The sequence below is a fragment of the Vombatus ursinus genome, unplaced genomic scaffold, assembly GCF_900497805.2.
Source record: "Vombatus ursinus unplaced genomic scaffold, bare-nosed wombat genome assembly UNPS02008996.1, whole genome shotgun sequence".
In the NCBI taxonomy this organism is placed as follows: Eukaryota; Metazoa; Chordata; class Mammalia; order Diprotodontia; family Vombatidae; genus Vombatus; species Vombatus ursinus.
The window spans coordinates 3,157,389-3,168,717 of record NW_020948774.1 but is presented as its reverse complement, the minus strand read 5'-3'; the positions used below and the strand labels follow the sequence as shown (position 1 = coordinate 3,168,717).

Below are 11,329 nucleotides of genomic sequence, written 5' to 3'. Positions count from 1 at the left end.
GAAGTTTGGCTTTGCTGGACTTGGGTTTTACAAAATTAAAGAGGGAATGGAGGGACCAAGCAGCTGAAACTTGTCTCAGGAATCAGAAACTTGTCTTAGAAGTCTAACCCAGATCATCTTTGCTTTATGAAGGCTTGTTTAACTCCTGAAGGTTAGGTCTAGAAATATTGGGAGGCAAGAGAAAAAATATTTAAGTAAGAAGCCTTCCTGGGTTGCCTGGTTGGGTTTTGAGCCCCATCAGAGAGGGTCTGGATCTTAGCCACATATCAATTTTCTTATAAAATGGGGGGGGGGAATCCCATTAAACTAATATACTCAGACCTTCTACTCTCCAAATTGCATGATGTAGTGTCAAGAACACCATAATTTGAGTCTGAGTACCTGGATTTGAATCCTGGCTTTGCTACCGCACAACTGAGTGACCTTGGGCTAATTGCTTCACCTCTGTGAGCCTCAGTTTCCTCATCTATAAAATGAGAGGGTTGGACTAGGTCATCCTAAGTTTCAAATACTATGATCCTAAGACCCAACCAAGTGTGAAGGTGGGTGAGGAAGTGGAGATGTGGCCTCCCTGGGACATGAGATGGGGTACTCCTATCTTGTGGGTTACCAGGGTTGGAACACTGCACCTGGGACCCACCTGGCAGTTAAGTGAAGGAGCAAGCTGCAGCCTCATATGATGCAGTGAAGTGAAGAGAGTGAGGCTTTTCCCACAGGACTCCCATAGTGCTCCCCAAAAGGGGCACAATACTTTCCTGGTCTTGGGAAAGAGCCTGGCACAAAACACAAGTGAGTATTATGGCTTCCCTAGCTTTGGTGTATCCTCAGGTACAAAGAGCTGAGGAACAGGTCAGGTGCCAATGGTTGCCAACAGGGTTAGCCAGAATGCTGAGGCCAATACTATCCTTCCTCCTTCTTCACTGGAATCATCTCTCCCTCTCCCAATGGGAGTAGGCAGAGCCATTCAAAGTGCCATGTGAGTATGGAGTCATTCAAAGAGAATTCATTTTTAATACAAAATAAAAATTCTCTATGGCGAGGTGCCCTAGCCTTTAACAAACTTCATAAAAGGCATTTATTATATCAATATAGAGACATGTCCTTCTTAAAAAGGGTTGCAAATGAAGACAAATGAGTGTGCTCAAGAAGTTGCACCAGCCCAAAGGCACTCAGGCATCTAACAAAGTTGGCAAATACAGGAATTTGACTGATTGTGAAATTTCCCAAAGCCAGAAGGAAAAATAGAGAAGGAAGGGAAAAAAGCCTCATTCCAAAAGAAAAGCCCCCTTCCTCTGACCAAAAAAAAAACCAGCAAAAAACTTTTCACCTACTTTTGCATGATTCAAAAGTTTGGTACCATTGCTTTTACTGTGGACAGGGGATGCCTGAGGAACTGAGTCCAAGGCTCCTAGAGAGAAATGCGTTGTTCTTTGGGGACTGACAAGACAAGTGACTCTGCTTCAGGGGAGAGACAAACAAAACAAGGAGGAGTGTTTTAAGGAAGGGGGCAGAACTATCCTTAATTAACTTTTAAGGAAGGAAGAGAGGAAAAGACAAATGGGTCAGAACTGCTTAAGCAGGGAGGAGAGATGGGAATGGGAGGGAGGGGCAGGCAGGAAGAAGGGAGAAAGGCAGCTCCAAAGCAGTTAGTTAATCTGACGACAAGCTTCAAATGTCCACTTAGTAGCCCCACCATAGATGTCAATGTTGGTCTCAGCCCAGGCAATGACATTTCCAGACAGAGCTTTGGTGCTGCAGGTGGCCAGGTTGTAGATCTCCCCAGAGGTAAGTTTTCGGTCCCAGATGTTGAAATGAGCCAGTTCACCAACAAAAGCCTGTGTGGCATCGAATCCACCACCCAAAGTATCCTTTCAAAGAAATATAGAGAACATAGAGGAGGAAGGTAGTGGTTAAGGTGAGGGTCAGGAAAGTGGGTGACCCTGGGAAATTTCAGTTCTGGCTTGCTGCCTCATTAGGAACGTTGATCATCCTAATGCTGTTTGTGTGTCCTTCTGTGTGCCTTTCTGTTTCTGCTTGTTTATCTTCCCCTCTGTTTACCTGCGAAGACTGTCTTTCTGTGTGAATATGTATGCATATATGTACATCGTGGTTTTTTTTCTGTTTATCCACATTTCTGCATTTGGCAACAAAGTATTTTTTGAATGTTAAAATTCTATATAAACATGAGATATTGTGTGTGTGAGAGAGAGAGACAGAGACAGAGACAGAAATACAGAGAGAGCCAGAGTCAGAGAGAGAGAGAGAGAGAGAGAGTCAGACAGAGACAGACAGACAGTCAGAGACAGACACAGAGAGTCAGAGACAGAGAGAGAGAGAGACAGAGAGAGAGAGAGAGTCAGACAGAGACAGACAGACAGTCAGAGACAGACACAGAGAGACACAGAGAGAGAGAGAGAGAGAGAGAGAGAGAGAGAGAGAGAGCAGCTTTGTCAACTTTGTCGTCTCCTGTTTGGAGTCTATCTGTAAATTTAACTCTGACTGTCTGTATGTCTCTGCTTCTGTCTTTGTCTCTATTCTCTGTCTGGATCTCCCTCTATTTATTCTATAGGGATCATGTGGAATATAAATGCCCCTAGTCTTTTCCCTGACCCTGATGTATTTTCCTACAGGGGAGGATGTAATAGAATCTAGCTTTTCTAGAGCTGGAGCCTGGAGCCTGGAACCTGGGGTATGGGTGGATCTAACAGGAACGAGGGCCGTTCAAGATTTTGTCCTTGCTTTTCATTTCGTATATCCTTTTCTTTCTGTCTCCTCCATTCTAATTCCTCAGCCCAGGAATGAATGTTTTGAATGTTTTGAATGTGCAGAAAAGAGCTTACAGACTTGGGAACTCCCCACTAGATGCCACCAGAAAGTAAATTACTTACTAATAAACATTTAATTTAAGATAATGGCTAGATCAATTTTCAGTATCAAAACCAATAAAAATGAAGAACCAAGCTAGTATTTTTATAATCAGAGTATCTAATGAGAAAATATGAACTTTTTTCCCCCAGTAATTCATGGTAAAGTGTTCTGCTTAATGCCTTGGCTTAGTTCATTCTTACTTGCGATCTCTGAATCTTTGCATCTTTGTATCTTTACACTAGGAAATTTTCACTCAAGTGTGAAAATGAAAGAATAAAATGTCATTTTATGAAACATTGTTCTACATGGAATTAAATTGATACTATGAATTATAAGTTCATTTGTTTATTTTTAAATAAAGGTAGTAATGATAACAATTTTTGTTGGTTCAGATCTATGATTTCATTAGTATGGGGAACTTTCAGTGTGGAAACTCCTTCCGCTTATGGAGATCAGTGGCTCCTCTATACATCTTTAGCTTAAAGCCTTAGACAATTGAGGGGTTTCAAGATTTCCCCATAGTTACACAACCAGTATCTAGCAAAGGCAGGATTCAAACCCAGGTCTTCCTGATGCAATAATGATAATAATAATGACAATAACAATGATTACCAGGAGCACTGAGGTCACAGTTCACTTGTGCTTGAGATCCCTATAAATGTCATCAAGATCAGGAGTTTTGCTTAGTCAAGTTATTTAACCTCTTGGATACTAAGTTTCCTCATCTCTAAAATAGAAATAATATTTGCACTGCTTTCTGCAAAGGATTGTCATGATACAAGTGCTTTGTAAACCTTAAAGTTCTATAGAAATGTGAATTATTGGGAATATTATAATCCCCATTAACTCTCTTTTCTCCCTTAGCTGTGATGTATAGCCCTCAGTTCCCAGAAGAAAATGGTTTCATTTTCACTACTGCTTTGTCATTCTTTCCTTCTAGCCCAGAACCCTATCTTTTGATCATACTTCTTCCATGGACATCTTGGGTCCCTCCCTAGGTGCTGCCCTCCCAACTATCCCAGTTCCCATTTGACCAGTACCTGCTCTTGGCCCAACACAAGCACACCCTGTGGTTTGATTGGGTGGTAGGGTGCCAGGTTCTCTCCATTGCCTCCTTGAGTGCCATCCTGGTAGGCCTCCCAGACACCATCCCGTGTGGTCCAGGTGATACAGATGTGATGCCACTTACCATCATTGATAACAAAGGGTAGCTTGGCCACCTGAGGCAGGGAAGGAAAATAGTGCTTTTTTAATTCCTTTTCACATCTCAAGTCCATTTGGTCTTAGCTTACTATAACAGTATGTACATCTTTGACATTACTGTTTGAATCATCAATTCAGCAAACATTGATTAAACATCTCACTTCCAAAGACAAGGCACTGTGCTTTCATTTATCTTTGTTATTCATGTTATGATTACTTCTAGTTCTATTACAAGAAACAGTGTGGTGTAGTGGGAAGAGTGATGGATGTAGAATCAAGAAGATTTGGGTCCACATTCTGCCCTTAATGCTTACTAGTCAATGGTAAGTACAGGGGCAAGTCACCTAAGCTCTCTTGGCCTCAATTATCTCATCTATAAGATGGGGATGGTAATGCCCATAACTCATAGGGTTGTTATGAGACTAAATGTGTAAAGTGTTTTGTAAAATTTAAAGCACCATAGAAACATCAGTTATTATTATTAAGCCAATTACAAAAATATTTAGTATGTGGCCAAAAGCCATATTTTCCCCAAACTCATCATCTAGGCCTGGAAATATTAACCCAGAATTAAGATGCACAGACATCAGTCACATCATCCTAGGATGCAGTATATACGAAATATCTATTGCCAAATGATAAACCCCTTAATTTGACTGACAAGGCAAATGTGTGAGTGTGAAGGGGGTGGGGGGAGTAAGGACTGGAGATGGACCTGACACGCCTCCTGATATGTCTCCTTTCTTCATCTTTTGTTCATCACCTTAATCCATACTATCAAAGTATCCCCAATAGAAGAGCCTAGCTAGAGCTCTGGTCCATCTCTTTTCAAAAACACATAATTCTAGACAGAATGTAGACTGCAGTAACTTGGAAAAACAAAGGCTTTGGCTAGACATGGAGCTGAGACTGGAATTAACCAATGCCTTCTCCATCCACTCCATTTTCCTCCTCCTGGATTGCCTCTCCCTGCATATTTTCTGTTTTTTAATTATTAGATGTCCCAAGTTTCAAGCTCTCTAAGTCCTGAGCTTCTGCAGAAGAGGTGCTGGAGAAACTGAACAGGTGCATCAACATAGATGGCACTGCAGTCTAAACGCGCAGACCCTTTTCCCATCTGTGATCTCATTAATCCTCCAACTTTCCTCTGGAATGAGAGGACAGAAAGGATATTATATATATATGTGTGTACATATATCTGTATATGTATTTGTGTGCATATATGTATATATGTAATTTTTTATATTTATTATCAAGGGTATTATTATTCTTCATATTTAGGGTTAAATGGTGGTCCAGAGGTGCCAAGCAATCGGTTTAAGGTCATACAATCAGGGAAAGTATAGGCATAAATTCTTAGGTGTCCTGAGATTTCCAGCCTAGGCTCTAACCATTTAATATTAATTGGGAAAGGTGGATATTTAATGGTTGATAAACTAACTCCAGGGCTTATTGGTGACTGTCATAGAAGATATTTCAGTGAAGAATAATAGCTCTCATTTATAAACTGCTTTAAGGTATAAAAAGTTGTAAGGTGTAAAAGGGTGATGGTACATACATTATTATTCTCCTTTTACAAAAAGGTTAAGTGGCTTTCCCATAGTCAGACAGCTAATAAGTGTCAGCACCAGTGCTTATGCCTGATCATCTGACTCCAAGTCTATCAGAATAACCACCACACTGACAATGAAAGGTCAGTCTCCCTGGCCTAGACCCATCCCAGGAAATAGGAATGGGAGAAGATGAAAAACAGAGGTTAGGGTGCTGTCTGAGAATTTCCCAGGGATCCAATATACTTCTTGGATATCTCTAGGCCACAGGACTCAAAGGGTCAGATCAATTCAGGGGTCAGTCTTAGGTTTTGGGATTGCTTTGGGAAAGCATGAGGAATCCATTTGTCTGAACCTCTTTCTCCTTCCTAGCACAACTCTGGAACTGACCCAGGATATTTAGTATTGGTAATGTCCAACGTCTAGCCTGGAAATTATTAGAGTTTGGACTCTAGCCCAGGTTTGGCCCAGAACCATATTGACCTCAAGATGATGAGGGGATTTTAAACAAATCCATCTCTCTTTGGTCCCTTCCACATCTTTCCATTAACCTCTAGAAAGACCACTAGCTTCTTTTCCCTCAATTATTTTTAGTATATGTTATGCACCATATATAACACACACCCTATTCTTGGGAAGCTTCCATTTGGTGGTTTCTGTTCCACTTTGTTCTAAGAAGACTAAGTTAACAGGGGAGGGAATTCCACTCAAAAGAGAAAGAGTGGACTCCCTCCTTCATGCTCCTCTGAAACCCAGCTACTCCAGTAACAATGCAAGGTATGGATTCCATTCAGTTCAGTGTATGGTTCTAGACCTGTCAGTCCAACTGGCAGATCCTTAAGCTGAACGATCTGCCTGACATACTGAAATTTCCTTCTTTCTTCATTATTACTTAGCTATGGGACCTTGAGTCATTCCATTTCCTAGGTCTACCTATAAAAGAAGAGGGTCCCAACTCAAGCATTCTATAACTGCTTTTGTATAAGTCCAATGTCTGGAAGTGTTGGGGGTTTGGGCACTCTTACCTTGTCATTTATGAGGATCTCCATTGGGTTATTCCCCCATTCAATTAGGACCAGCTCATTGGCCTGCCCTGGCACAGCATAGGAGAATGGAGTCCCCACTCCAGGGGAGGCATTTGATTTTAGCCACATGCAGATAGTGAAGGCATACATTTCTGGAAGACTTTTTTTCACCTTGGCATACATATAGTTGGTTCGCAGTGGGAATGTGAGCTGGAACTTGTCCCCAGGCCTGTTGTCTTTCTGACCTAGGAGAAAAGTAGAGGGAAGCTGAGCATGTACTAGCTATGTATGTATGCATGTACTCTGCAGACAGGCAAGTGGGACAACCTGTATACCTAGAATTCATTTACAGACATGTATGAGAATGGGATATGCAAAATACATGTAAATGCATGTTTTGAGCAAGAGTGGGTGCAAAGTGTGACTACTAAGGAATAAGAATGATTTATTGCCAAATAAACCAGAGTTTCTATATCCAAAAGAAGATTGTCTCCTTTCAGAGCACTTGGTCAGAAGGCTAGACACCTAGTTCCAGGGATACTGGTGCAGATCAAAAAGCCTCTTTGGAAAGTGCCTTCAGAGCTAGTTTAGAAGCAAACCAGTCTCCCTACTTTATAGCCACACTTCATTTTGTTATCAATTAGAAAGCATATTTCTCATCTTTATCAATCCCTTATTCATCAGATATGGCTGTGGGGAACTCTTGACTATTTGCAAAAAAAAATCTAATTCACCTTCAAAGGGGCACGTTTTCCAGCATCAAGGATATTCCCAAGATGTGTGCCAGGCTATGAAGACAGTACCAAAGAAGAGTATCCAAAATATTTTGAGCAGCATTGCATATAACTGTCTTGGTGACTACTTGGAAGAGACAACACCAATTTAGATGTATAAGTAGATTTGTTTAAAAATGAGTCACAATATTTTATAGCCAGACCTTGAATAAATAGAATATGAACCCCAGATATATGAACCTAGGGATCCTTACATATAAGCATCTCTATGTTTTAACAGTTCCTACATATGCCTATGTTTGCATAGTTCATGGTTCCCTGTATCAATATGTCCTAGCATGTACATGTAGTGACTGATTGCAACCATTTCTAGTCTGTGTATAAACAGATGAGCCTTGACATATACACACATAGGAGCAGAGTTCAAACTGCAGACTACATGCTGCATACAATCAGGACCTCAGATCTTTGTGCACCTGCACGGTGGAAAAGAGACAGGAGGCTGGACTGACTCTAGACTAAGGAAATTGGGAAATGCCTGATGACTTCTCTGAGGGAGGCATAGCAGGCAGGGCAAGATCTGAGGACATCCCGCCTCCACATCCATCTTTCTACCTCCCAGAAAGCCTGAAGGACGTGAGCAAGGCCTCTCCACTCAGTTAAGTGGCTTTCCTAACCCTTCCTCACCCCCTACTTTCATCTGTCTCTTTGTCCTCCATACTTCTTCCATTCATGCTTCCCTCTCGATTTGCAGATCCCCACTTGGTTTGACTGAATCCACATCTCTTGCTTCTCTTGTTTTGTTGTTCCTTTTTTTCCTGAGCATGTTCTCTGCATCTTCTCTCCCACCTCCCTATCCTGCTTTCTTTCTTTCTAATGATCTATTTCACCCCCCCTCCAGTTACATAACAGGCCTTAAGATGGCAGTGTTTAAATCCCTCCAGCACATTTTGCAGTCTAATCCCTATCACGTGTCATGAGCTCTGGGAATCAGCTCTCTCCCTTTTACAACCTTATTTGATTTCTGACATCAAGCAAAGAGTTGCTCCTGCTAATCAATATGCCCAAGGCATGGTACGTGGAGTTTGAATGGGAGTAATAATCACCCAGCTTGTTGAAGTTTGAGAAACAAAATCTTCTGGGAGAGCAAAATGTGCCCTGGATTATGTTACAATCCAGGGCACATTTTGCTCTATATTTGTTCTATATGTTACATAGAGTGAAAAACTGCAGATTGTGTCTGTAAGAGCATTAAGGCATTGTGAATGGATGGGAAGTGCCAGTAGAATCCCATGAGGACAGCAGGAAAACTCATATAGAATGCTATTATGTAGCCCAGGTGGAATCTTAGTGAGAGGGTAGGACTAGGTCAGAATGTTGGTTGAGCCCAGCTATAATCCTGATGAAATGTGCCAAGAACAGAACATACTGGGTGGGGTTGCCCACATCAAATTGGGATAAATTAACCAATAAAGCTTCTGATGAATTTTAAGAATTCAGGATAAAAAAAAAAATCAGTTGACCAGAGAAGGTTTACTCTCTCTCACTGGAGCTGCCAACAGCAATTAGTGCTAAGATCTGGATAATTTTAGGGTCTGATATTATGGAGGAGAGATTAAGAGCTTAAATGATTGATGGAAAGTGACAGTGAGGGTGGTAGGGTTGAGGAGAAGATGGTTGCAGCAGGTAGCTGGGTGAAAGGGCATTTCTGAAGCATTAGTTTGCACCGAGATCATCAATCTAAAAGTGAGTCTATAACCCACACCTACTGTCCCGAGTAGTGTTTACCTTTCTCCAGGTCACTGATCCTTTGATGGAGGGATGTTAGAGTGCTCTCTATCTTGACCCTCTCCTCAGTCTCATTCTTGGGGTTCAACTTCCCTTCCTCCAGACTATTCACTCGAGACAAAACTTGCTTCTCTAGGTCATCGATCTTGTTCTGCAACATGTCCTTAAGGCTGTTGGTCTGGCTTGAAGAATTGAGTCTACTGTACTGCTGCAGAGACACAGAGGTGGGGGGGGTGGGGGACGAACAACAACAACAAAATGATTAGCTGTACAGTCAAGAATGCTTGGGGAGAAAGCAGGGCTGAAAGATGCGAGATGGAGCTGTCCAGCTTCTAGTCTGGACGGGAAGATAATTGCCGAGACGGTCTTCCAGAGAATCAATCCTATCCTCTGCACTTTGGATCCCGGATCCCATAAAGAAACTTCATGCAAACCTTGTGGAATCACCCAGACAACATCTAATAAAGGACAGCACAGGTGTGTCTGTGTGTGTGTGTGTGTGTGTGTGTGTGTGTGTAGGAGAGACCTGTCTGTAAAGGGCTTCAGGGAGAAAGGAGAAAATTGTAGAGTCAGCCAGAGCACAGACAGCTCCACTTTAAGAGAAGAAGGAGCACCTACCTCAAGGTTCTCTAGCCTGGTTTTGAGAGACTGCAAAGTTTGCCCGAGTTGACTGAGAGTCTCCGCAGCAGGGGTTCTGGACAGGTCCCCCATGGTATTTTTCCCGGAGCCTGACTGTTTTCTGCCCGCTCCAGGCTTGGCTTCATTGGGTCCACTCTCCAACAAACTCTGGCTTTCACACCTGCCCAGTTTGGTGGTCAGTTCCCGGATAGTCTCTTTCTGGTTCATAATGGTCTCCTTCTGTTGCAGCACTGTCTCACGGAGCTGCAACACATTGGTCTTGAGGTCCTCAGCGCTGCCGCTGCTCTGAACCGAGGTACACATGTCCATATCTACCGGCACCGAAGTGCAGATGAAACGGGTCTGTCCGAAATTCTGGGCCAGGCATTCCAGGCACACGGAGAAGAGGACCACGAAGCACCACGGGATACTGCCTGGCATGGTTGGAAGGATCCCAATGTTTCCGGGACCGGACAAGTCCTCTCTACTCCCCGACTCTCCCGCAGTAGTCTGCGTGCTGCGGTGCCTGGGAGTTCAGAGCCGTGGATCTGTCAGTCCACCCCCTAACTGCCGAGCAGACTGCGGAACCTCACAGCCTTTTATGCTGCTGCGGGAGGGGCCTTCACGGTGCGGACGTCATCAAGGCAGGAATCCCATTTTAATTGTCTAGTGACCCGTTCCACATCAGAGGAAGGGGATCTGGCAAGAACGGGGGTGAAGACAGGGGGTGTTCCTAATTCCGCATCATCCCATCCCCAAGAGACGCTCTGGGTCTTTCCCCTCTTTCCCAAACGTCCTTACAACCCCCTTCGCTTTCCTCTCCCTCACCTCCTCCTCCTCTCTCCTAGCTCCTCCCTTCCGCCCCAGTTATTTCCCCATCTGTTGAACCTGGCCCTTTAGTCTCTCCTCCCACTCCCGCCACCCACCCAACTATGAAGAGCTTGGGACAGGGGAGCAAGGCAAGTGGACTTCACGTCTACACAACACTTTACAGCTTACAAAGAGCTTTCGTAGACAGTATCGCATTTGATTTTTGCCAATAACCCTGTGAGGAAGATATATCTCCTATATACAGATTTGGTAAAGGTTAGCGCAGGTTCGAAGACACCTATTATACAGATGAAAAAACTGAGACTCAGGGTAAGAAATGACTGAAGGTGGACCCGTATGCTTCAAACCCAAATCCCCTTTCCTTATGATTTAAACCATTAGGGCTTAAAGCTAGTGTGCTCTTTCAGAATTTCCAACGGGGCTAGAAAAGTGAAGAGGTACCAGGAAATGATTTAGGCTCTGGCCAAGTGAGACTCGGGGTGGGAGTGGGAGTATGAGATGGGAATGGCTTTACGTTTGTTAGATGTTTAGTTGTTGATTTTAAACAAAACAAAACACACAAAATCCCCTGATTCCTATTCCTTCCTTCCTGAGACTCTTTCTGAATTCCTGTCTCCTATCTCTTCCTCCTCTAGTCAGCCCCTACATTAGGGGATGCAGAGAACACACACACACACACACACACACACACACACACACACACACACACACA

At 43.2% G+C, this 11,329-nt stretch overlaps 1 protein-coding gene across 1 annotated transcript; it reads right to left on the bottom strand.

Moving 5' to 3' along the window:
* Nucleotides 1-1,378: 1,378 nt before the first annotated feature.
* On the bottom strand, nt 1,379-10,341 carry NPTX1 (neuronal pentraxin 1). The gene is made up of 5 exons (XM_027850061.1): nt 9,787-10,341; nt 9,169-9,376; nt 6,647-6,891; nt 3,909-4,088; nt 1,379-1,868 (listed from the first exon to the last, which is right to left on the bottom strand). Exons 1-5 carry the CDS (start codon nt 10,225-10,227, stop codon nt 1,647-1,649), a joined length of 1,296 nt encoding a protein of 431 aa, XP_027705862.1. The 5' UTR covers nt 10,228-10,341; the 3' UTR covers nt 1,379-1,646.
* Between the last annotated feature and the right edge of the window lie 988 nt (nt 10,342-11,329).